This window comes from Crocodylus porosus, unplaced genomic scaffold (genome assembly GCF_001723895.1).
Source record: "Crocodylus porosus isolate Cpor-Errol unplaced genomic scaffold, CroPor_comp1, whole genome shotgun sequence".
NCBI classification, from domain to species: Eukaryota; Metazoa; Chordata; order Crocodylia; family Crocodylidae; genus Crocodylus; species Crocodylus porosus.
In genome coordinates, this window is record NW_017728949.1 from 43,046,567 (window position 1) to 43,070,512 (window position 23,946).

Sequence of the window (23,946 nt, forward strand, 5' to 3'; positions counted from 1 at the left end):
TAAGGAAAATTGACACTGTAATAAAAACATTTGTTTTCTTCTACAAACAAGCAATACAAGGTATAAAACATACAAATATTTTTTCAGCTCCTTAAAAATGAATAAGCTGATGCAGAGGACAAACTCTTCTGAAACAAAAACTATTTTGGCAATATCCTTTAGTCTCTTACCAAGAACTTGGGTTATAATTTGCATGTACATTATTGATCTTTTTTTTTTTTTAAACTACACAATCTTATATTCAATTACCTTAGTTGTATGTAGTAAGAAAATTATACATAGTTATTATATATTCAATTTGGTTTGGCTCAAGTTACCACTTTTGTATAAAATTTGCTATCTATTCAGTTATTCAAAATAGAAATGATCTTTAAAAATCTAATCTTGCATTGCTTATGCTTTTATCAGCTTTCCATTCAGAGCAGTGAGATTAATAGTCTCTGTTACTTTTGGTTCAGTTTCATTTATCCAGGTATAAAATGCTGTCCTCTTTCAGTGTCTAGAACTGCAGAACAGATCTGTCAATAATCATCCTGTTTTCACTGCAGTTAACTTAAATTCTTCTTTCTAGTAGGTTTTGTAACTTTTTGTATTTTTCTTATATGAACCCAAAGTTGGGGCCTAAGCTATGCAATACATCCTTTTAAAAAGGTCTTTAAACATCTAGCTCCCAAAGAAAGAAGTAGGAGTCTTAATTCTCATTGCAAATGTTTCTTTTAAATTCCATGTTGCTATAGATTTTAATCTTACTTTTGCATATAACATTGTACTTAGGTAACTCAGCTTATTTGCCACATTTTTCCTCCAGAACAAGAATATGTTAATTTATGTGATTTAAGATTTTTCAAATCTTAGAGTGTCTTAAACTGTTCTTAGAAATATCCTAATATCATTTGGACCGTAGGTAATAAGGTGAGACTGTGTTTTTAAAACTGGAGTTACTTGATTATAAGTAAGTTACTCAATAAGTGCTAAGCTAACCTGCCCAATATACAGTATAATATAGCCTATAACTCATAATTAGGATGGGGTATTTTTTCATTGCCTTTTAGGACTTATATCCCTTAAGTTCAAGGACTGAGGGAAAAACTTTGAAGCAGCTGTATTTGAAGACATTTTCTGCCATCAGTTTCAAGAATGTTTCATAGAAAGGGGGGGAAAAGTCATATCATTAATACAGAGTTAGCAATAGAAAAATAAAGGGCATAATGATTAGTGATTTAAGGCACTGTTACAGAACATAAAACTTTTTACCAATGTGCTGCTTGTTCTAGTTCAGGTCAAATCAGAACTGTTATAAAAAGTAAGAGTTACTGTGTTATATACCCTTTGATAAGAGTTTATTCCCATCCAATTCCTGGACAGGTGACTGTCACACACACACAGTTACCAAGAGCCTCAGCAGTATGCCATAGACCAAATGGGCATAAAAATGAACTGTACTTATTTCTACAGGTGGTTGAGACATAATGGCAAGGCAATATATGGACATTTTAACTGCTGCTTCCTGTGTTGCATTTGTTCTATGGATGAGCAGAACAATACCACCTCAGAGGTATTAATATTGCACCACAGCAAGCACAACCCCACCTCCAACCAAACTTTTAAAGGGTCTTAACCAGGTTATCAGGTACTCACTGATTCAACATATACATACAGCAGTTTGAGCAGATTATGAAAAAGATCCCAAGGAAAGATTGTGCAGTTAAGTACTTTGTGCAAGATGTAGTGACCCTGCCTTTTTAATGTGTAACTTGCACAGCTCTAGTAGAGGCATGTAAACTGGTCACAGTCAACTTTGACACCAAGAGTTTTTTCCTCACCTTAGCAAACATTCCCATACTCTAAAGTCCCTTTTCATTTTAAAGTAAAGTTTTTCAAGGTCTCTTTCTTAATGAATCCAGATAATTTTGTGGAAGTGTTAACATATCTAGCATACACTTTAAAAACATCCATTCTAAAAAGCAGCACTGGAGGTCTAATACAGAATGGCAAAGTATTTCCCCTTCTTATAGTGGAGTTCTATATTCAAACATGTAGAACAAGAGAGTTTAAACTATTCTGGTCCCAGTTTGCAAACTAGGTGGGTGACATGGGGCTAGTCTGTGGGCCAAGCCTGGAACATGGAGCCATGCCATCTCTTCTGCAGAGCTGCCTACAGGGCCAGAAATTTGGTGGCCGTGCCATCATTTGCTTTGGCTCCTAGTGCTGCAACTGCCATTGTTCCTCCCACCAAATTTCAAGCCCCATGGGATGCCCTGTAAGCCAGAGGACAAGGCTCCCTGAAACAGATCTGGTCTTTGGGCCATATCTTTGACACCTCTGGTGTAGGCAATGCTCAGCTCCTAAACATATGTATTTTGTAAAAGAAAACATCAGCATTGCAATATATGGCAACCAGCTATCCACACATGAAAAGTTTAACCTATTTCAGTCACATAGATAATTGAAGGATGTAGCCTTTAATAGCCAGATGGAACTGCAAATAAGTTTTCATAAGAATTAATATAATAGCTTTCTTGTACTGTAGTTACCAAATGATTAAATGTTGTTACAACCCCAAGATCAGGATCTGCCATAATTCGTCTCGGCAGAGGCCCAAAATAATAAATAACCAAAACTATTTATACTAATCTAATGCTTTGCGTTAGGAAGGTTAAATATTTGAAGGACCCTAATGTGTTTGAATGTTTGCAAGAAGTTGAAAAATAAATCAAAATGAAAAATGGTCTTCAGAGAAACAAAGTGGTGTAGGGTCTAAAACCCTTTGCAACATGAATAGTGGTAAATATGGAGTAATTATGGTATACTAATACAACATTTTGCTTTTTAACCATTACAAAAACGTCATAATAAAAAGGCTAATCACTTTAGACACTTGCAGTCAATTAAAGGCATCCACTATAATTATACTGTGTATTATAATATTTTCCATTCTTCTAGCTGTATTTATTTTTGTCTTCACAAGAAAATCTAGGTGAGAATAATATGTGTTAATGCTCTGATTACTAGGAGCTATATAGAAGTGCAAAGTGCCTTTACAAACAAATGAATTAACTAAGATAACCAATATTTACATCTTCAATTTATGAACAAGGTTTGCCTTAGATTAAAGACTAACTGTATGTCTATACTGAAGGCACATAAATGGCTGGAAAGTATTATACAAGTATCTGAACACACTTTAAAGTAGCTATTTCAGTTGGCCTAACCACATCAACAAGAAGCTCAATATAGACTCGTTTACTCTGCTCCTTGGCAGAGAAAGCCCAAGGTAAACTTGCTGTTTAAAGCTAGCTCATGTATCTCTCCATTATGCTACTTTATATGAGTGCACTCTACAATAAATGGAGTCAGTGGCAGAGCTGGAAATAGAAGCCCATCTCCTGACTTCTAGTGTGGTGTTTGAATGACTGGATGTTGTACTGCTCTCTTTATCTTCCTCTTCCAAGCAAAGAAGGGCTTTAAAAGATTATGTTATTATTTACAGTCCATAAGGAGTGTTTAGCTCCTCTGATGAAGGAAGGGTAGAATTAGATCATTTCTATAATCCTATGCAGTGAAAAAAAAGGCATATACATAACCTTCACAACAAATCCAGTCTTACCCTGGATATCTACTTGTGATTGCCCTAGTCTTCAGTAAGAAGCAGGTATATTTAAGGATAGATGGACACTGTTCCTAACTTTTTGGTCAACAGTTTAAATGTTGATGAATAGGCTAAATTAGGGGTCAGTAACATTCAGCCCACAGACTCAACCCAGCCCAGGGAACTGGAGGGTTAGCTTGTGCCCAAGCCTGTGCCTGCCCAGGGCCTGGGTAGCAAGGAGCTGTGCCAGGCTGGAAAGCTTCCACCTGTGCCTGTGATGCTGATACTTTTCCCTGTCTTCCTGGCTTTGGTCCAGTATTGGTCAGGTGGTTTTGGTGGTACATCAACCATGGGAGATTTTGCCTGCTCCTGGGGCCAGGTAGTGGGCAGCTGCATCCATGCCATTGCTGCTTCTCCCATCCTCTTGCTTCCTGACTGTAGCACAGGTGCAGCTTCTAGCTGAGGGGGAGCTGCATGGAGACTGGGCACTTGTCAACTACACCCAATCCTGATGCTGCCATTTCTCCTCCAGACCCAGCTACAGCTTGGGCAGTTTCCAGCCAATGGGGAGCTACTCTGGGGCTAGGCAGCTTCCAATTGTGCCAGGGTAGGAACAGGAGGAGAAGCAGCAGCAGCACAGACATATTTTGCAGATGCCTGTTCTTGACACAGCTTCTCACTGGCCATGTCGCAGCCAGGAAGTAGGGGGCTAGGAGAAGCAGTGGCGGCATGGGCACAGTTCCCATCTGTCTGTCCCTGGCATGGGTACAGGAAAACCCCTCTGTCACTGATGAGGACCAGAGCCAGATTGTTCTGGTCTGCAGTTTACAAAAGTTTGCCTGCCCCGATCTAAACGGAAAGCTGATCTAAAGCAAGCGAATTTCATAAATCCAGAAGTAAAATATCTGCTTAACTTATTTTATCTAAATTCATTCTTTTGGGACAGAAGTTTTTATAGTGTAATTCTGCAAAGTGCTCAGTGACCTCTACTCCCATGGATTTCAGAGCTAATCAAGGCTACTCCATCATCAGGCCCTTAAAACAGGTGAAACACTGTCTTTATAGTCATTACATGCTAACCGCCAAATTCTGTCTTTTGAAATGCAGGTGCAACTCTTATTCTTCACCATTCAGAGTATAGGTCAGCGCAGAACTTGGGCTCAATCATAACAACTTTTCTAAGAAACTAACGAACTGTATGTTCATTAAGTAAATTAAGATTTGGGATAAAAGCGATTATTTTTCCTTCATATCCTTTTTTTAAAAAACTCAGTCCCTATTCCAAGCACTCTAAATCTTTTCAAAGCACAGAACTCAACACTTTTTTTTTAATTCCTGTCCTCATTTTTTTAAAAAGTTATATAATAAGGAACAGCCTAACAAACAGAAGTCTTACTGGAATTTGAAGACCTTTTCATCTCATATAAGTGTTCAGAAAAGTTGAACAGCACTAAGATTTTTTTTAAATAACTTTATATCCTTATGTAATTAAAAGCTAGATAAGATCAGCTTTTTAAATCAATGTAAGATTACAGTTGTTCTATATACTTTCTTTACATGGTTGACCGCTGCCCTGCCTCATCAAGTTTGAGGTTGCGCTTTCTTGCTGCTGCTTCACTGTTGAACTCCACATCCGCTTTCTCTGCCTTACTGCAGTCTGTCATAGCTGATTCTTCTGTGCCTCCATTGGGCTGCTGAAGTTTAGAATTCTGTTCTGGTGGGCGCTTCCACTGGGGTCTGGTTGCCATCCACAAAACAAGAGCACCGAAGATTAGAATCAGAAGACCAAGAGTGTTGACAAAAATTCCTTCTGGTGGAGATGCTTTGTAATTTTTCCTTTGTGAGGAGAAAAGAAAGAAAAGAAGTGTTTCAGGTACAATACTGACCATAAAATTGTCCCAAAAGAGATTATTATGCATGTTATTAAAAGAAAACCAATGAGTTAATTCCAAATTGCATTGTTGTATATGAAGTTAGGATATTTTTTCAGTGAATGAATTAATGAACAAATAGAAAAATGAAATGAGGATACTTACAGAGCAAATAAAAGCTTCTCAGTAAATCCCATGAAGGCAGTTGCAATCACTGTTACAAAGATGAGGAGACCAGAATAAATATGTATTGGCATAAGAGATGCTCGAAGAGAAACTGGAGCAAAGGGCAGCAGAAAGACAGCAAAACCTAAAACAAGCTAGATAAAGAAAACAAAGTCACTCCTAAAGTTATGAAAGAAAATGATACTTTTCAATGAGAAAGCCATACACAAGGTTCATTTTTTAAGTTTCTTAGGCCCAAACATACTGGGACTAGAAATATATTTACCTTTGAAGCCCAAATATATTACTTTTCGCCAATATCTGGGGAAAAGACCATGAAATGGATTAATAATATACCAGTCTAGCATTATTGCCCAAATTGAGTAGAAATGGTGAAAAGTAACCCAACCACACAGTACAACAGCACATTCTGAATATTCTGTAGCATGGTTAACACAATCAAGGAGTAAAATAATGATTATTAATTTAACAGCAGCCCCTTTAGTTTTGGTTTTCCTCTCTTCCAGTCATAAATTTGTAATTTAATTATAGCTCAAAAGGGACTATTAGATCAACTAGTTTAGCCTCCTGTATAAAACAGTCCCTAGAACTCTACCCAGCTAACCTGTAGTGAGCCCAGTACCTTGTATTCTATTAAATCATACCTTCCAAGGATGCTAGTCTTGATTGAATGCATTAATAGAGAATCCACTTTGCTGGGTGGTTTATTCCAGTGATTAATCACTCCTACTGTTAAATTAGAAATAAGGCAGATATTTTTAAGTTTCTCCCACTTTAACTTTCAGCAGTTGGTTCTTGTCATGCCTTTTCTTGCTAGATTAAAGAGCCTGGTATTTTCTCCCTATGAAGGCACTTACATACCATAATCAAGTCACCTCTCCATCCCGTTTTTAATCAACTCAACAGATTGACCTCTTAAGTTTCTCACTGCAAGGTATTTTTCCAGCTCTGAAACAATTTCTCTGGCCCTTCTCTACACCCTCTCCAATTATTTAACATTCTTTTTAAAAAGTAGACAAACTGGATGCAATATTCCTGCATCAGTCTCACCAAAGCTGCTAGAGGCAAACTTGTCTCCTTTCTCTCACTCTCCCATGTATACGTTCAAGGATTATATTAGCCTATAGTATCACATGGGGGAGGCCCTATTAAACTACTTGTTCGCTGTAGCCCCTGAGTGCTTTTGAAAGTTTTCTAAGATAATATTCCTCTATTTTACAGGTATGGCATGTACTCCTTGTTCCTATGTGCATGACTCTGCAGGTTCCTCTTAATACCCATTTTGTTTGAATGGGCCCAACTTACAGTACTGAAACTGTAAGAACAAGAGCATCTCACAGGTACACTATTGTATCAGCATTCCTTAAGAATTTTATTAAAAAATACAAGCTGTTCAGACATTCTTTTAAAGATTAATATTAATAAACAATGTTATGATAAAGTAAACGTTCTTCTTTAAAATTAATGCTTAAAGAAATGCCAAACTGCTGGCAGTGGCTGAATGTCTTGCCTATTAAGAACAATAATACTTTATAATTTGAAAGCCTTTTCCATTTGAGGGTTTCAAATTGCTTTACAAACATTAGGTGACTTAAGACTTACAATAACCCTTTTAGGAAAGTAATATTATCCCAGTTTTATAGAGGGAAGCAAGTCACTGAGACGTTAAGTACTCGCTTAGGTTTACATTGGCAAAACCTGACTCCCAATTCTGTGCTTTAATTAAATGACTATACTCCCCATCCAGTGCCTGCTCTGAATAGTTTCAGAAGGAGAAAGTCACATCTCCTGCCTTGTTCTGATGATTCTCTGTGTGACTTTGGGCAGTGGAAGAGAATCACATGGTAAAGGGTATGAACTGAAACTCAGAAGATATGGGTTCAGTGTTTGTGTGTGTGACCTCAGGCATGTCATTTAGGGTAACATTTTTAAAAGTACCTATTTTGGACTTTTTTAAAAAGTTACCCTTCTCTTTCTGTCTGCATTCCATCTTTTAAATAATATTAATAATATTATTTGTGGTCATAGAACACGGTAAGAATAAATCTATATCTTCTTCCTAAATACATAATCAAATATTCTGGCACTGGGAATCAGAAGCATCTTATGAGAAAGACAAAATCTGAGAATTCTTTGTGTCAATTTTTACATAGAAAGGCCTGTGAGATGTGGATATTTTTAACATACTACAGGCTTTCCTAAAAAACCTCAAGATACTTCATATTAATATTAGACTTCAGATAACTCAGAACTAGCAGTTAAGATTCCGAAGCAAGGAATGATGTCCCTTAATAAAGTGTCAGCACAAGACCTCTAAAATAATTACAGTCAAAGGATTAATGCAATTTTTTGAAGAAAAACTCTCAAAAGTGTCTTTCAAGAAGGAACAAGTTAGATGTTTCAAAGGCATAATAATAATCCTAGACCAAAGAGGACCAGTATGAGGTGCCGCTACTTTTAATGTCTTAGTCTGTGGCATGCTTCTGAATGAACTCTGTGTATTTAAAATTAAGATAAGGGATTTTTTTTCTGTTGTTCTGTTAACTGATGTGCTTTATTTTTCACCAGTGCTTCTATAGCCTTTAGTTATTACAAGAGCACAATTTTTTTTTTTGGTGATATCTTTTATAGGACTAACTATATAATTGAAAGGCATGTTAGACAAGCTTTTCGGCACAAAATGTCCATCATGGTTACAACATCACCCTTTAGTTTCTATGGTTTCTAGTTCAGTATGTGTTGCAATTAGGAACACTGATTATTTTCTTTTCTGTTTGCATGAATCAGAGTACTTTGTAAACAAAGACATCATTAGCGTTTTAAAACTAAAGGTGTCTCCTTTCAGGGCTCCAGTGTGAATGTATGTATTTGAAGACCAAAAGGATAATTAGGGGAGGGAATGCAACATTTTCATAGATTTCATAGACATTAGGGCTGGAAGGGACCTCTGTAGATCATCGAGTCCAGCCCCCTGCCCAAAGGGCAGGAAGTCAGCTGGGGTCATAGGATCCCAGCAAGATAAGCATCCAATTTACTCTTGAAGGTGTTCAGTGTAGGTGCTTGAACCACCTCCGATGGCAGGGTGTTCCAGACCTTGGGGGCTTGGACAGTAAGAAATTCTTCCTTATGTCCAGCCTGAAATGGTCTTGCAGGAGTTTATAACCGTTCAACCTTGTCATCCCTTGGGGTGCTCTGGTGAGCAAATGTTCCCCCAGGTACCGGTGGTCACCCTGGTTAAACATATAGGTGGCCATCAGATCACTCCTGAGCCTGCGCTCATAGATCTCAGCCTGTCATTGTGAGGTCTGTTTTCCTGATCTCTGATCATGTGCATGGCTCTTGTCTGGACTCTCTCAAGCTTCTCCACATGCTTTTTGAATTGTGGGGCCAAAACTGGATGCAGTACTCCAGCTGAGACCTCACCGAGGCCAAGTACAAGGGAAGAATGATGTCCTGGGATTTGCCTGAGATTCAGAGACCCAGATAAACTGGAGAACTGGGCTATCAACAACAAAATGAAATTCAACATAGATAAACAAAGTGCTGCACACAGGGAAGGAAAAAACCCCAACAAACGTACAAATGCAGAATAGGTTTGTCAGTAACACAGACAAAAAGGAACTGGGTTTAATGACAGGCCATAAACTCAACATGAGCCAGCAATGTAATATTAATAAATAATGTGCTATTTTGAGTTGCATTAATAGATACATTCTATGCAAGACACATGAAGTGACAGTAACATTCCAGCCAGTGTGGATAGCACAAGTCACACAGATTTTAAATCTGGTCTTGTTAAGGTATAGAACTACTTTTGATTTAGTTTATAGTTGGGCCTTGTTTCTGTATTTTGATCAAATTTAATGCAACTCCCTAAACCTGTGCAGAGCCCCACTAAAGTAAGTAGGAGTTAAGAGAAGTGCAAGCATTCATTTAAATAAAAAAACATGGCTTTGGACCAAGGGTGATTAAAAGAGTAGGGATAAGTTTAACTAATTTTTACATTGTGCAATTTCTAGTTCTGTCTTGATTTTTAAACTGACTCTAAGTCTCTGCAGTTCTAACTTCCTTTTTTAATATCTGGGAATTATGCCATCTTCCTCACTTCCCATTCTTGTGTTTCTCATCTCCTTCTATTGTTCTTTCCTCCTTGACTTTTTTATTTGGTTTCTCTTGAACAGCAGGGATATAAAGCAGAAATTCTTAAAGATAAGGATAGTGTCAGGAGATAAATGGGCTGCCATTTTGCCATTTTAACAGAGTTGTCTTAAATAAGAAAATGGCTAGATCTTTAAAAATGATAAGCTGTAAAATCTAGATAAAGGGAGATGAAGATTGAGATGTTTATTAGACATAAAGGATAATGCTTAAAAAATTACTGAAAAAGAATATTTCTGTAGATAATTATAGTAATTAAGTGATGGATAGAATGAAAAAGTACTGCCAGAAATATTTACTACGATTAAAGCAGTTTTTAAAAGAGCTAAAAGGACTGATGAAACAAGTCTTCAGTTATACAAAATTCACTCAGAAAGGATGAACAACAACAACAAAAATAATCAAGGGGAAAATTAAACCATTTTCTTATATCATTTATTTGATAACCACCAGTTTGGCTGGAGTAATTCCTAATTAAGTGGACACAAACAACTGTTAAAGAGTACAAGACAGGGAAATTCTATGTTAAAAGCTGCAATAACATATTAAGTAATTTACTTTTGATCCAAAATATTTTATGTCAGAGTTTTAATCAATATCAAATACTGTTCAGCTATTAAAACTAACCATTTAGTTGAAAACAATAAACTAGGAGTTAACGGAGTCATCCTAGTGTTATGTTTCAATGCAGAGGATAAAAGCAAAAGCATAAAAAAGCAGATCACAATCTATAAGAAATCATAATCTATAAATAAGAAACATGATTCTGCTGTAATAAGGGCTACTGATGTGCTTCTTGAATAATATAGGTTAAGTATAGACATTCAAAAAGCCCCTGGCAGAAGTGCTAACTGTCACACTTTACTTAAAGTGCTATTAAGTCAGAGAGAGTGAACTGAACAGACATTCAGTTTGGTGGGAGAGGGCTTTGTGGCTGACTGCATTGGCTGAGGCCAGCAGGTGGGGGCAACTCCCCTATGACTCCCAGGAGGCTGCCAGAGCTGCCACTCTTCCCAGCCCTCCCCAAGACCCCAGTCAGCAAGCTATTGGGGTCTTCACAGCAGGGGGACTCCCTCCCCCTGCCCTACCCTGAGCCTCCTGAAAACAGCAGCCAGGACCTGCAGCACAAGGTTGCCTGGCTTGGCTTTTCAACACACCAAGGACTGTGATGGGGAGGAGGTTAAACAGAGCCTCTGCTGTGCAGATCCCTCACCCAAGCTTGTAGGCTTGGGTCTTGGTGAGAGCCAGGCTGGGTCTATGCAGCAGAGAGGCTCCTTTTGCCCCCCTCCCAGCCATAGTTACCAATGGGGTGAAAAGTGGTGCAGTCAGGAGCTCCTGGCTGCAGCTGGGGGAACAGAGCCTCTGCTGCATGGACCTGGCCTGGCCTCCATGAAGACCTGAGCCCACAAGCTTGTGGGTGGGGATCTACACAGCAAGGGGGCTCTGTTCTTCTACCTCCCCGCCACAGTTCCTGGCATGGCAAAAAGCAGCGCAGCCAGCACTGCAGAACTTCAGCTCCTGGAGGAACGGAGCCATTCTGCCATGCGGATCCTCCCAAGCTTGGGGGCACAAGTCTTGATGGGGCTAGGCCACATTCATGCAACAGAGGCTCCATTCCCCTACCCACCCCTCTGCCCAGCTACACAGGGAGGAGACAGAGCCTTTTCTGTCTCCTTTATGACAGCCCAGGGTCAGGGCTGGGCCAGTGCTTGCCTGAAGCAGATGAGCATGGGCTGTGGGGCCCCTGGGATTCTGGGGGAATGCAACCTAACTTGACTCACAATGGATGTGGTATAGCCTCTAACTTAAAGTGCTTTAGTCTGATACCACATCCATCAAGTGTAAACTTACAGAGTAGGATCTGCCATTTTTAAAATGCTTTGAAGTGTCTGTTCTGTTACAGCTTTAAAGCACTTTATGCATACTTAACTCATGATAAGCATAATGTCTGTTCCTAGCCATGAGCCTTCAGTGGTGTGACTAGGGTGAGGCAACCAAGGCAATGATCCCAGGAGCCAATTTGGGGGAAAGTGTGAAAAAATGTCTGCTATTGGCAGCCACATTTAATTGCAATTGTGCCAGTGGTACAGCAGCAACTGGAAGTCACTGCTGCCCCTGTATCCTAGTGAAACAACTGGGAACCTATGCTGCAATAAGCATTAGATAATTTCTACAACAAGTTGGTTTCCCATGTCCATTGCTTATTAGTAGTCTAATCCAATGATAAGAACAGGAGTCTAGAAATCCTAAATTTTTGTTTCTATCATTATCTCTACTTGCTGTATTGCCAAATTACTTCAATCTCCATACTTCATCTTACACATAAGAGGGTAAGACCAGTTTACACATACAGGTTAAGACCAATAGGATCACATATCACATGCCATTAAATTTCACCTAGACATCTCACTGACTTTAGTTAGAATTAATAATTTCAGCCCTCAAGAGACCAAACCATTGTACAGGCAGTCCTTGACTTGCAACGTTTTGAATTACAATGTTTATAAATTGACACCCTGTTTCAACTTTATGACGTCAGTTTCGACTTTACAACACTTGATCCAATGTGACGCCACGCCAGCAAACAAGTTCACTGTGTCACTCATCTCCCTTGAGAACATCTGTCCAAAATTCCTTGGACACTTTCTTTAAGAAAGCAGACAAGACTCCAGAAAAACCTGCAGCCAAGACTCCTGAGAAGACTTTAGCCAAGACCCCTTCAAAAAGTCCAAATAAGAGCCTTTCAAAAAGTCCAGCAAAGTCACCTCAAAGAAGTCCTTCCAAATCAATATAATTGCTCTTTACAATATAATTACATTAATGTAGCTATATTACTCATCTAGAATTGATTGAGTACAAAATTCTGGGTTATTTTTGGTGAAAATAGGGTATCAGGCCTTGATTCAGGAACCAATCCCCCATTTGTAACATCGTTTCTTACGAGTTACAACGTTTCAACTTAAGACACGGTTTTCAGGAACCAATTGTGTCGCAAGTCCGAGGACTGCCTGTACACCAAAAGCAAAGAGACCTATGTACACCGATTCCCTCTGCAGTGGCCATGGGCATTGTGGAAGATATTTGGTAGTCCACATTTTTCAGGGGTTCATTGGTCACTGGTTAGGGCCAGGATTAATATCCTGCCTTCTTACCTCCACTCATGAATGCTACTTGTTTCTCGGGGGGGTTTCCCTCACTTTTTTCTGAGGTCCTGGGAATAGCGGCCACAGCTAAGGCTAGTGGGTTTTTTGTCCGAGGTGGGATGCTGCTGCTGGAATTCCTAGCTAGATGGTGTTGGTCATTTGTGTGTGGTCATACTGACTGCCAAGTCTGGGGTCAGGAAGGAATAGTAGGTCAGACTGGCATGACTTGGGTAGTTTTTGCCTTCTGTAGTGTAGGTAATGGTCCTTTTACTAGGCTCTTCTGAGCATACATTTAATTCCCTATTATTGCAGTGGCAAGACATTAGTGGTATCATCACCTTCTTGACCTTTACCTGTCAGTTTTCATATCAGGGGCCTGCAGTTAATTCTCAAGATACTTTCATATATACATTAAAGTACACTTACTTGTATATTATAAAGTAGAATAGATATACTACATACATCAAAGCAAATGAACAAAATACATTTGGATTTACAACATTAATTTAAATAAAAAAGTTGTCAGTGTACGTTTAGTTGTTAGTTTGCAAAAAATCCATATTTCAGAATAAACCTATCAGCAATTAAAGCAAATTAGTGAATTCTACTGTGCTTGGATTATAAAACACATTCTTTAATTTTTATACTCTGTTTGTAAATAAAATTAGATTCTGACCTGGAGAGAATAAAGTATAACAGCAGTCAGCCCAATCCAGCTGTGCAGACTATACATGTTGGGAATGTTCTTGGCATTGTGGAAATCAAAAACAGCTACAAGAGACACAATTGCAAGAATCATAGCTATGGTATTTAACCCAGCATGGATGAATTTCATCAGGAGTTTGCTGCATTTCCAGGTCCAGGGCAATCTGTACACAATAATAGCTGAGGAAGGAATAAAAAGCATGGTTTAATAAAATATTTTACTGTTCTAGCTGCTGTTAATAATCATGCATGATACACGTTATTCCAGAATAAATGACACGCACCACTGTGAAAGTCAACTAGAAAAAAGTTTTAATTTCATCACATTATATATAATCTTACTACCTCCCAAAACATGATTTAGGCCAAAGTATAAGCTTTGGAGAGAAACATTATTCTTTTTCCTTCAGAGTGCTGACTGAACATGTTTTTAAAAAAAATAGTAAATAGCTTAATATTTACATGTACAAATTAAGGCCTTACTTTAATAATCTTATCTGTGTAGGATTCTACTGAGCGTAAGGGTCCTTTGCAGATTACCTAATCTGCAGGAGTAAAGCCTAATTAGTTTATTAATTAATCTTTTGGAAAATTTAAGAGCCTGATTTTGATATTCCTACTCTGAATAGCATTGTACTTCACAATTATCTGCTTAAACAGACCTGTTGATATCTGAGTAAAATGCCAGTCACTGACTGAATCTACATGAGACGTTTTACTACACAGCAGACTAATCTACTGGGCAGTAAAGCATCATTGTCTACCCATGCATGGCATTTACTGCAGAGTAAATTAGTCTACTGTGCAGTCAGCTAGCACCTGTAAATACAGGTATTAGATTAACTGCGCAGAAGCACTTGTGTAGACACTGATTGCAAGTAAATTTGCTCCGGTCAGCCACACCAGTCACACCAGCAGGGACAGCCGCAGGAGCCACAGGAGATGGGGGAAGAGGTCAGTCCCCAGTCCTAGTGGTGCTCAGCACCTGGCCCCCTTCAGGAGCTGAAAGCTGATCAGGGCTAGGACAGGGTCACTCTCTACGCACCCCCCCCATCCCAGAGCCGTGCAGCCCCCAGCTCCCCATAGGAGCTGGGAGCTGGGTAGTGCTAGGACTGAAGAGCAGTCTGCTTCCCCCCTCAACTGGAGGCTTGCTGGCAACTGTCCCACTTGTGGGGCAGCTGCTGGTGAGCTCCCTGCTGGGTAGAAATTCCCTACCCAGCAGGGTGGGGCTGGCCAGGACCTGTCCCACTCCTGGAGCAGTGGCCAGTGAAACCTGTGCCTAGTGGGGAATCCCTACCCAGCAAGGGGCTCACCGGCTGCAAGTCTCAGCCAGCCCCTTGCTAGGCAGGGAACAAGCCGGGTCCTGGGAACAAGTCCTGGCCAGCCCCCTGCTGGGCAGGGAAGCCCAGCAGCCCCAGGAGTGGGATAGATGCTAGCCAGCCCCCTGCCCAGCGGAAGGCTCACCGGTAGCTGCCCCAGGAGTGGAACAGCTCCTGGTGAGCGCCTTGCTGGGTATGGGGCTTTGGTATCTGTGTGTCCCAATGAACATAGGGCTGAGAGAGCTCTGCTGTCTCAAGTGGTAGCTATCTCCTGGCCCTGTGCACATCAGGAGGGGTTCTTATGTGTATAGGGGTGGGAAACAGCTGCTGCTGCAGCCAGCAGAGTTCTTCTGGCCCTGTATTCATCGGGACTGGCCCCTGTGCCCCCTGCCAGCCACTGGGTTAGCACCCCAGGGGAGCCTGGAGCTCCCCCGGCTGCTGCAGGGAGGCAAAGCAGGGCCGGAACAACCCTGTATGGGGCTGCTCTGTTGGTAGCAGATTTGCTCCCAACAGGGTTCACATGTAGACATGGTCTCGGGGAAGACTTACTATGCATTATTTTACTGCCCAGTAAGCCTATATTGCATTAATAGCATGTGTAGATGTGCTCACTGAGTGTAAGGGAATAAAAATCTGGCTTTTAGAAACTAAAGGGTTCATTGATTTGAACTGTACATACTTAATCTTAGATCAACATTCTTTTGCATATACATAATGCTGTAAAATGCTAACAAATTATATAGTTGTCTAAATGTAAAAGCATTCCTCTCCCATTAGATACTAATTTTTAATTGCCACGCCCACTCCCAACAAAATTGGTTGAATGGAACAGATAATCACTCCAATTACAATGCAAGTGTGTAGATATGATGTATTTTGAGTACTAGTCATGTTTTCTGGCACTGACCCCTTTTACATACAGCTGTCAGCTCTCAAATCATAGTAAATATAAAAAGGACAAGCTGCACCCGTCAAATGGAATAGCTTTATCTTAAATGCTCACCAAGAAAAATAAATATTCTGAGTATAGGATATTTCCTCTCCAGGAAATAGAGAGACAGAAGACAAGATCATCTAAAATGTATTGCTTTAACACAAATTACATTGACAAAATATTTAGTGGTATAGTTCCTTCAACACAAAGCAACAGTTTTCTAAATAATGACCTAACTGATAAAGCCCTTTTTAAATATATCTGGCTATAAATTAGCATCCAGATATGGTTAGATAAAAGTAACTAGATATACATGAAGCATATTAAATCAAGAGAATTACAGGATTCCTAGTTGTAAGTAATGTTCCTACTTTGAGCAAGTACGAATATATTACTTTGTATATATAAAGCAAAAAAAAGTATACTTCTCGACTAACGGAAAGGTAAAAGTTATGCTTGGTAAAAGAAACTGCATTTATGCTCTTTCTCCACTATTAGTCTGTAGCCTTAGCATTCTTAAGGACATATTTAATGAAATAAATAATAAAGGAAATATTTACTAATATTTATATCAGAGTGACTAATAATGACAAATTAATTTTAGTCATATTTATGCACAAGGGCTTTCACTTGGATGCAATACTTGCCAAAAATCATAGTATTTCACAAAAAAATTGACAAAGAAAACTCTGTTCACAAATGGAATGTCCTGGAACACAGGCAAGTTTTAGATCAAGGGACATTTCTACATATGATGGGAAATACAACATGGGAATGAAAAGCCCTTTTAAAGTAAATGCTGTATGCACAGTGAGGTATTTTGCAGCTTTTTGTTAAAAAAAAAAAAAAGAGAGGTGTACAAAAAAGTATAGACGAAGATGGCAACCTTACTTTTGAAACTGCCTGATAAGAGTCAAACCACATTATGTAGCTATGACTCAGAATATCAATCTTACAAATACTATCCAACAAGACAAAATAAATTACATACTTTTTTAACATGTAATAATTCCCAAAGTTTTCTGGAAAAATTGTGTGGGTAATTTCTGTCTGGGGCCACAGTTTTGGACCCCAATTTACAAACCCCAGACTGATTAATTAAAAAGGTTCAGAGAAATGTAAATATTACCCAAATTGTAAATATTTATATTTAAAATGTAATATGGGTAAGAGAGACAGTATTTTAATCCAATTTCAAACCTTCTTAAAGATAAAGTTGTCAGATACTGTGTTTCACTATGGATCCATCTGTATTAAGCATTTTATTATTAAGAAATTGCCTATGTAGTTTGTTAAGTTGACCAGCTGTGGATGATTAAAGAGTTGTGTTCGTTTCTAATTACTTCCAGATAGCATGTGGTCCTAATGCCCTGCACTTTTCTTTGGATGTTTCTGTGTGGAAATGCTATAAGAGGCAAAAGCTACTGTGGAACTGTGTTACAGACAATCTACTTTGTTATGCTATGCATAACATTTACCTGTTCTTGACAACAAAGTTTTCAAAGCAATGTTTTGGTTTTTTGGGGGCTTTTTGGTTGGTATCCTTTAAGCCATGAGGCTGTCAAGGTCACTTTGACTTTAAACTGAAATGAGCAATAAATCCCATAACAAGTAGATCACTCCCTCTTTTCCTTTACTTTTGTTTAAAGATACACAAAAGATGTAAAAAAGAGGTATAGAAGTAACATGCATTCAAACCTAGACCTGCTGTGGCTATGCAAAACAGGGTATATACAGACATTCAGGGACATCGGGGAGGTTAGACAACAGTAAAAATGGCCACCGGATTTAGTTAGATCCACCCATGATCTTACACTTAGATCCCTAGTTAGGTCAACCTAAATGCAAACTGTAGAGAAGTTCTAGGAAGGTTAGATGGGTCCAAAAATGGCCAATCCAGTCTAATGTAACCATACATCAGAGGTGCACTAAGTCAGATCAGGTACAGATAAACTGATCTATATGCATTCCAAGCAGAGCCCTGGAGCTGGGAAAGCCCAGCCAGTGGCCCTAGCCCCGGGGCTGCACTTTCCCTACCCCAACTGGTACCAGGCTATTTTTAGCCCCTCCCTCCACCACCAGACAGAACATCCCTGTCCCTGCTAGCCAGCTAACCCCCCCAGAGCCTGCCAAACCCCATGATCCTGCAGGCTACTCCCAGTGCTAGTTTTACTGGTATTTGCCAGTGCTGGGAGCCAATCGAAGCAAGTCAGGTGGGAGGGAGGGTTAGGTGGGGATTTGCGGGGGTGGGTTGTTCATCTGGAGATGAGGAAGGGTTGGGGGGGCTAAAATAACCTCTGGTGGTGGGGAGAGAGACCCCCTGATCCTGCCAAACACCCCCATGAATCCACCAGCCTCCCCCCACAGAACTGTCCACCCTTCTCCCACCCCAGTTTATTTCAGTCAGGCTCCTGGAACCAGTAGATACTGGTAAAACCACCCCCAGGATCAATTTGCAAGATTGAAGGCAGTTTGGCAGCATTAGAGGAAATGGTGGGGGGGAGGGGTCCTGAGTGGTTTTGCTGGACTGAAGAGCCTGTCTGATCCAGCCATTCCCCACCCAATCTCCTGCTGCCCCCCCAAATCCCCTAGTTCCCCTGCAGATTCTGCTAGCCCCCTCCACAGATTCTGCTAGCCCTCCCAATCCACCCAAGCCTCCATGCAAACCCCACTAGCCCCTTGATCCCCCAAGCTCTCTCCACAGACATCACCAGCCTCCCTATCCACCTATGCCCCTCGTTCTTCCTGCCCCTTTCCCTCCCTCTAGTTGCCTTAGCTCAGGCTCCCAGCATCTAATTGCTAAGTCAGATGGGGTGGGGGGCATTTTTAACCCAATCTAACCCCCCATACTTCTGGCTGAAATGTCTGTATACAGCCACAGTGGAGTATACATGAGTGAGGTCACTTGGACAGCATGTTATGTTTTTATACATCAGTATATAATACTGGAAGCATTCCTGCTGACAGCCAATAAAATGGAAAGTATAGCAGGGACTATACCAACTCCTAATATTATCAGGTTCTTGCATGTGAATATACAGTACTAGTAATTTAAAGTCTTGTCTGTAGCTGTAGGCAGATTTATTAGTTCAGCATCTGGTTTGACAACTAAGATTGACTAGACTTACAGGACAGGAGACCAATTATGAAAAATCAAAGGTAACTTGTTTCTGGAACGTCAGTCATGTGTTTAGATCATGAGAAAACAGAATATTAACAACAGTAATACTGCATCAGATGCAATAGTACCTCAACATTTTATTAGAGCTAAAAATGTCAAATTCCAAAAGTTTGCCACTAAAAAAGAAAAGAAAAGGAAAAGAAATGAAAAAGATGTTGCTTTGTTTCAACCTATTTTCCATGTTGATGTTTCAAATGTTATACAAGGTATCCTCATGTCTTAGTAATATGGGATTAATTTAACTTCACCATGTTGTTAAGGAATTACTTTTTATATTAGTCATTTTTATTGCAATGGCAGATCCTTTTAGTGAGACATCAGACCTTCACTGAGCTTAAATTTACTGTACCTAAATGAAAAGTTGTATAGAAAGATTTATTTCACCTTCCCTATTGATTAAATAAAGCTTTTCTATTTCTCTGGATCTGCCAGAGTTCCCTTCATAAATCAGAAAGTTACATTTAAAAATGCTTAGAAATTAAGCTAACAAAAAACAGATTAAGGAAGGTGTTACTCACCTTTGGGCATCCCCTTACAAGACTTTACAAGTTGAACTACAAGGGCAAAATTTCCATTTGGTTGTAGACCGGTTGGGGAATATGTACTTTGCATTCAAAGAGTTTAGTAGCTATTCAAAAGTGCCAAGATTCCTTAGTTTCCCCATCTGTATTATCTTAACTTACTACAATAATCTTTCTATATATGCAAATTAAGTAAAACCATTTGGGTTCAGAAATAGTTTATTATTTATGTTTCTTCTCTGGGGGGCCAATTTTGGACTTAATTTAAAAGCCCAGCTTTGAGACCTCCTTAAGTGTCCTTACTATTATCCATATTGCGATGGCAAATGAAACTATGAATGATGAAACATGGATGTACTCTGTTTTGTGAAATTAAGGAAGCCCAATTGAGATTTTGCCCATAATATTCAGATTATCATGGGCCTGTCATCCCTTTGACTTTCATGAGGCAAAAGGCCCTAAATTATTTTCTGTTATGTTCAGATAGTGGTACTAATACCCAACATTGTGATACCTACAGAATAAGTTGAAAGGTGATAGGACATAAGCAAGAATAAGAATACATTCTTCCTCCAGTCCCATAAAAGGCCTCCAAGCCAGTCCATCCATTCTGAACAGAGAAACTGCAACTGTGACAGTATTTCTAAATAGTCCTTTAGTAAATTCTTTGACATTCTACAGTAGTACATCTCTGTTCCTTCAATCTCTGCTTAAAATCCACTTTATTATCAAAGCCTTCCTATTTTAGTCTAATAAAAAAAATGTCCCTGTGCCTTCATGCACAGTGATTCTGTCCCATATGTTTTTCCCCTATTTTTGTTGAGGAAAGCATTTGTGCAAGTATTTTGCAAAATACCATGTCCCTGTATAGTCCCCTTTATAATTGTTATTTAATACACAAATATTTGGCTAACATACAGTACACAAACTCACTATCTGACTTTCTTAATCCATACTGCTGTTGTCATCTGTTTCCCCTACTTTCTGCATATCAGCAATAACAACTCTTCTCCTTTTCTCGCTGGTTGTGAGTAACCACATGTGCTCATTCTGAGTTTGTGATTGTTAAGATACCCATTCCAGCCTCATACAGTTAATTTTAACAAGAATTGTACGTAATCGGAGATTCATTTCTAATAGGATATTAGTTACTTTAAGATTGAACTTACTTTTAAATTACATACACAAAAAGTGCTATATGTCCTATCACAGGACCCAAAGCTCACTGTGTCAATGGGATCTTTTGAGTGATTTCAATGGATTTTGATTCTTACATATTTAAAAACTTTCATTTAGTTTAACCTCTTCCATTATCTTCTTTTTATTTTTCACCTTTATTTTTCTGTGTTGGCATATGTTGTTATTTAGAGATTCATTTTAACTTGCATGCTTATTAGAATGGGGCCTTTATTGTGCTATGTTAAATAATTAACAAACCTCCCATGATTTTTCATCAGTTATGTCAAGGCCTAGCTAACTATTCTTAAGAATGTCTTGAAGACCTTTGCTCTGTTTTGAATCCGATACAGGTCTTACACTCCTTATATTCCATTTTTAATAATGCGAGAGATTTACTAGTAAGAATGATTTATATGTGCAGTATTGTTATTCTTGATTTACTACTTCTATCGTAAGTACATATGCATGAGCTAAGTGTATAGGCTATTACTCTACAGAGAAATTAGTTGACACAATTCTTTTTGCTAAGTGAGATGTTAAGTTTGTCATGTTTGAGTTATGGCAGGATTGAAAAGACCAATAAACTGGGAACATACGCTTTGTCTGGCCAATTATAGACTTAAACTAGTTGAGCAGTGCTGAATTGGTCTTCTGAACTTTTAATATATATTAATTATTAAAATAACAAATAGCCAGCACCTGTTGTTTGACAATATTAACTCTACAAAATATGTGTTATCTATACTATGTTTTACAGATAATCTTACAACTGCTTCCTTCTTTTAAGCTGTGGAGATCTTCCATTAACTTTTAAAATATCCCTTGCGTATATATTGCTTGAAATAACACCACTGATTATCAGCAAAAGGGCAAACTAAACCATTAGGAGAGAGAGAGAGAAAAAAAAAGAGAAAGATCTGAAGAAAACCTTCCCTACTTTCTATGGAAATGCATCTACTTTCTCTTTGTAAATGAAAGTTATTAGTTTAATGGTGCAGAAGGGTTCAGCTCCTTTTGAAGTAAATAGGACTTTTACAGATTCTTCTGTGAAGGTTTAATTGCCCCTAATATTGCACTTCATGCGATTTACATTAAAAATACCTTAGAAAACATCACTTAAAAATATAATTGTACTTAAATCACTTATATCAATTTTTCCCCACCAAAAGAATTAATTCTGTTCATTTTTTAAACCATACAAGTCCCTATTATTATTAGATAGCCATCCACCCCATCAGTTTTACTCTAACTGTAATCTAACTGCCTTTACTAGACCAGCAATGTGCATATGTTGAGCAGGTGAGCTTGCTGGGTGAAACTGGAATGCCATTCAACAATGAACCAAACAAAAGCTTTGGCATTTAAAAGTGGTCAAACATGGTATTATGAATTTAAGTACACAAAATATACTTGTGTACTTAAACACTGCAAGATTCTTGCAAAGAAAAGACTGATTCTTCCTTCAGTCTCTAATATGAATTAAACACTGAACAAAAAGCAAAGTCAATGGTAAAATAACCTGGGTTTCCGTTTGGGTTTTTTTCTTCTACATTATTGTACTATTAAGGCACTGTTAATGGAGAAGCTGGAATCAGGTCCTATTGAACCCAAGAAGAACTTTGCCACTGACTTCAGTGGGAACACACCTTGGAACCGTTCTCTTGTTCTTTTTGTCCATTTCTCCCATTCATTTCATAATTGAGATACAATTACAGGGACAGCCATCTTAATCTGAGGATTCTGACTGGGGCCTGCCAATGCTCCTGCTGGGACCAAAGCTGGAGGTTCCCTTCTAAAGGGTCTTGCCCCTCTGCTTAGGGTCAGACCAATCGCTACATTTGAGGTCAGGAAGGAATTTTACCCTAGGCAGAATGGGTGGGGGGAAGAGGTTGCTTTCCTCTGTAGCAGGGGCTTGGGCCTCTCCCCAGGATCTCTTGAGCCTATATTAACAACCTCTTACAGGGCACTGGCTGCCACGATTCCCCTGCTTTACCTAAGGCAGGTCAGGGTGCTATGTCTTGGGTCGGGCTAGGGGTGACTGAGTTTAGATTATGGATTGTATAGGACCGCTTGGATAGGGAGGGGGCAGGTCCCTTCCAGCCCTACTTCTCCACGATGAAGCCTCACCCGTTGCTTCCCCACCACTTTCTCTGTTGCTTAAAACTTTACAGAAGCAGCGAACGCGTCTCCGCTCCCAAACGGCATCAAAATACCGCCGAGCTCAAGGCTGAGTCCTCCTTCGCTGCGTCCACCCGCCACCAGCATTGGAGGCAGTAACACTGAGCCCAGAAAGCCAAGCCAGTCAGCGAGCCTTGCCTTTCCGACTCGCGCGGAGCAGCGGTCAACGCGGCCTGGGAAGCACTTCGAGGAAGCGCAGGGAAGGCGGCCCGAGTCCGACAGCGACGCAACCGGGACCCGGGGAAGCCCCTCGCCGCCCGAGCTACTCCACCGCGGGGCCTGGGGCGGCTCCCCTCAGCCCCGGGGGCTCCGGCCAAGGACAGAGCTCTCAGCCCCCGGGCCTCGGGGGGACCACGGGCGGGGAGCGGGGCGCCAGGGACGGGACCCGCGGAGGCGCCGGCCGGGCAGCCGGTACGCACCGATCCCCTGGATGAAGACGAAGCCGGTGATGATGAGGACCGGGTGCCAGTTGAACTCGGCCTCGGCGCCGTCCCAGCTGAGCCCCTCGCGGTAGTGGAAGACCCAGACGAGGGCGAAGAGCACGGAGAGGAAGCCGAGCAGCAGCGCCGACGCCAGCAGCGCCAGGAAGAGTCGGTAGCCCTCCATGTTCAGCGCCCCATGCTCCGGCCGGCCGGGGGCGGGAGGCACGAGCGCTACCCGCTTCCGTTACTCCGGCCGAGGGCCGCCTCCGCCCCGCCGGGCCCCCTCACCCACACGAGTCCTGAAGGGCCTTGAGGGGAGGGAGCGATGCCCCGCCCAGCCCCACGGTGGAGCCTTGCCAGCGCCAGGCAGTCTTCCCCCGCGGGCGGGGCTGGGGCGTTGCGCTCCCCCCGGCCATCGGACTCTGCTCTGGGCTCGGGGAGCCGAGAGGGAGGCAGGAGCCCAGCAGAGGCGCCCCGAGCTCAGAGGTCTGGGCACACGCTACGGGGGAGCGAAGACAAGCGTGTCCGATGGAGACACGACGCGGGGTCAGGCTTGGAAA

At 40.5% G+C, this 23,946-nt stretch overlaps 1 protein-coding gene across 1 annotated transcript; it reads right to left on the reverse strand.

Moving 5' to 3' along the window:
• Positions 1–209: 209 nt before the first annotated feature.
• On the reverse strand, positions 210–23,644 carry LOC109322876 (cytochrome b reductase 1). The gene is made up of 4 exons (XM_019554137.1): positions 23,384–23,644; positions 13,624–13,832; positions 5,626–5,780; positions 210–5,425 (listed from the first exon to the last, which is right to left on the reverse strand). Exons 1-4 carry the CDS (start codon positions 23,568–23,570, stop codon positions 5,143–5,145), a joined length of 834 nt encoding a protein of 277 aa, XP_019409682.1. The 5' UTR covers positions 23,571–23,644; the 3' UTR covers positions 210–5,142.
• Positions 23,645–23,946: the final 302 nt, after the last annotated feature.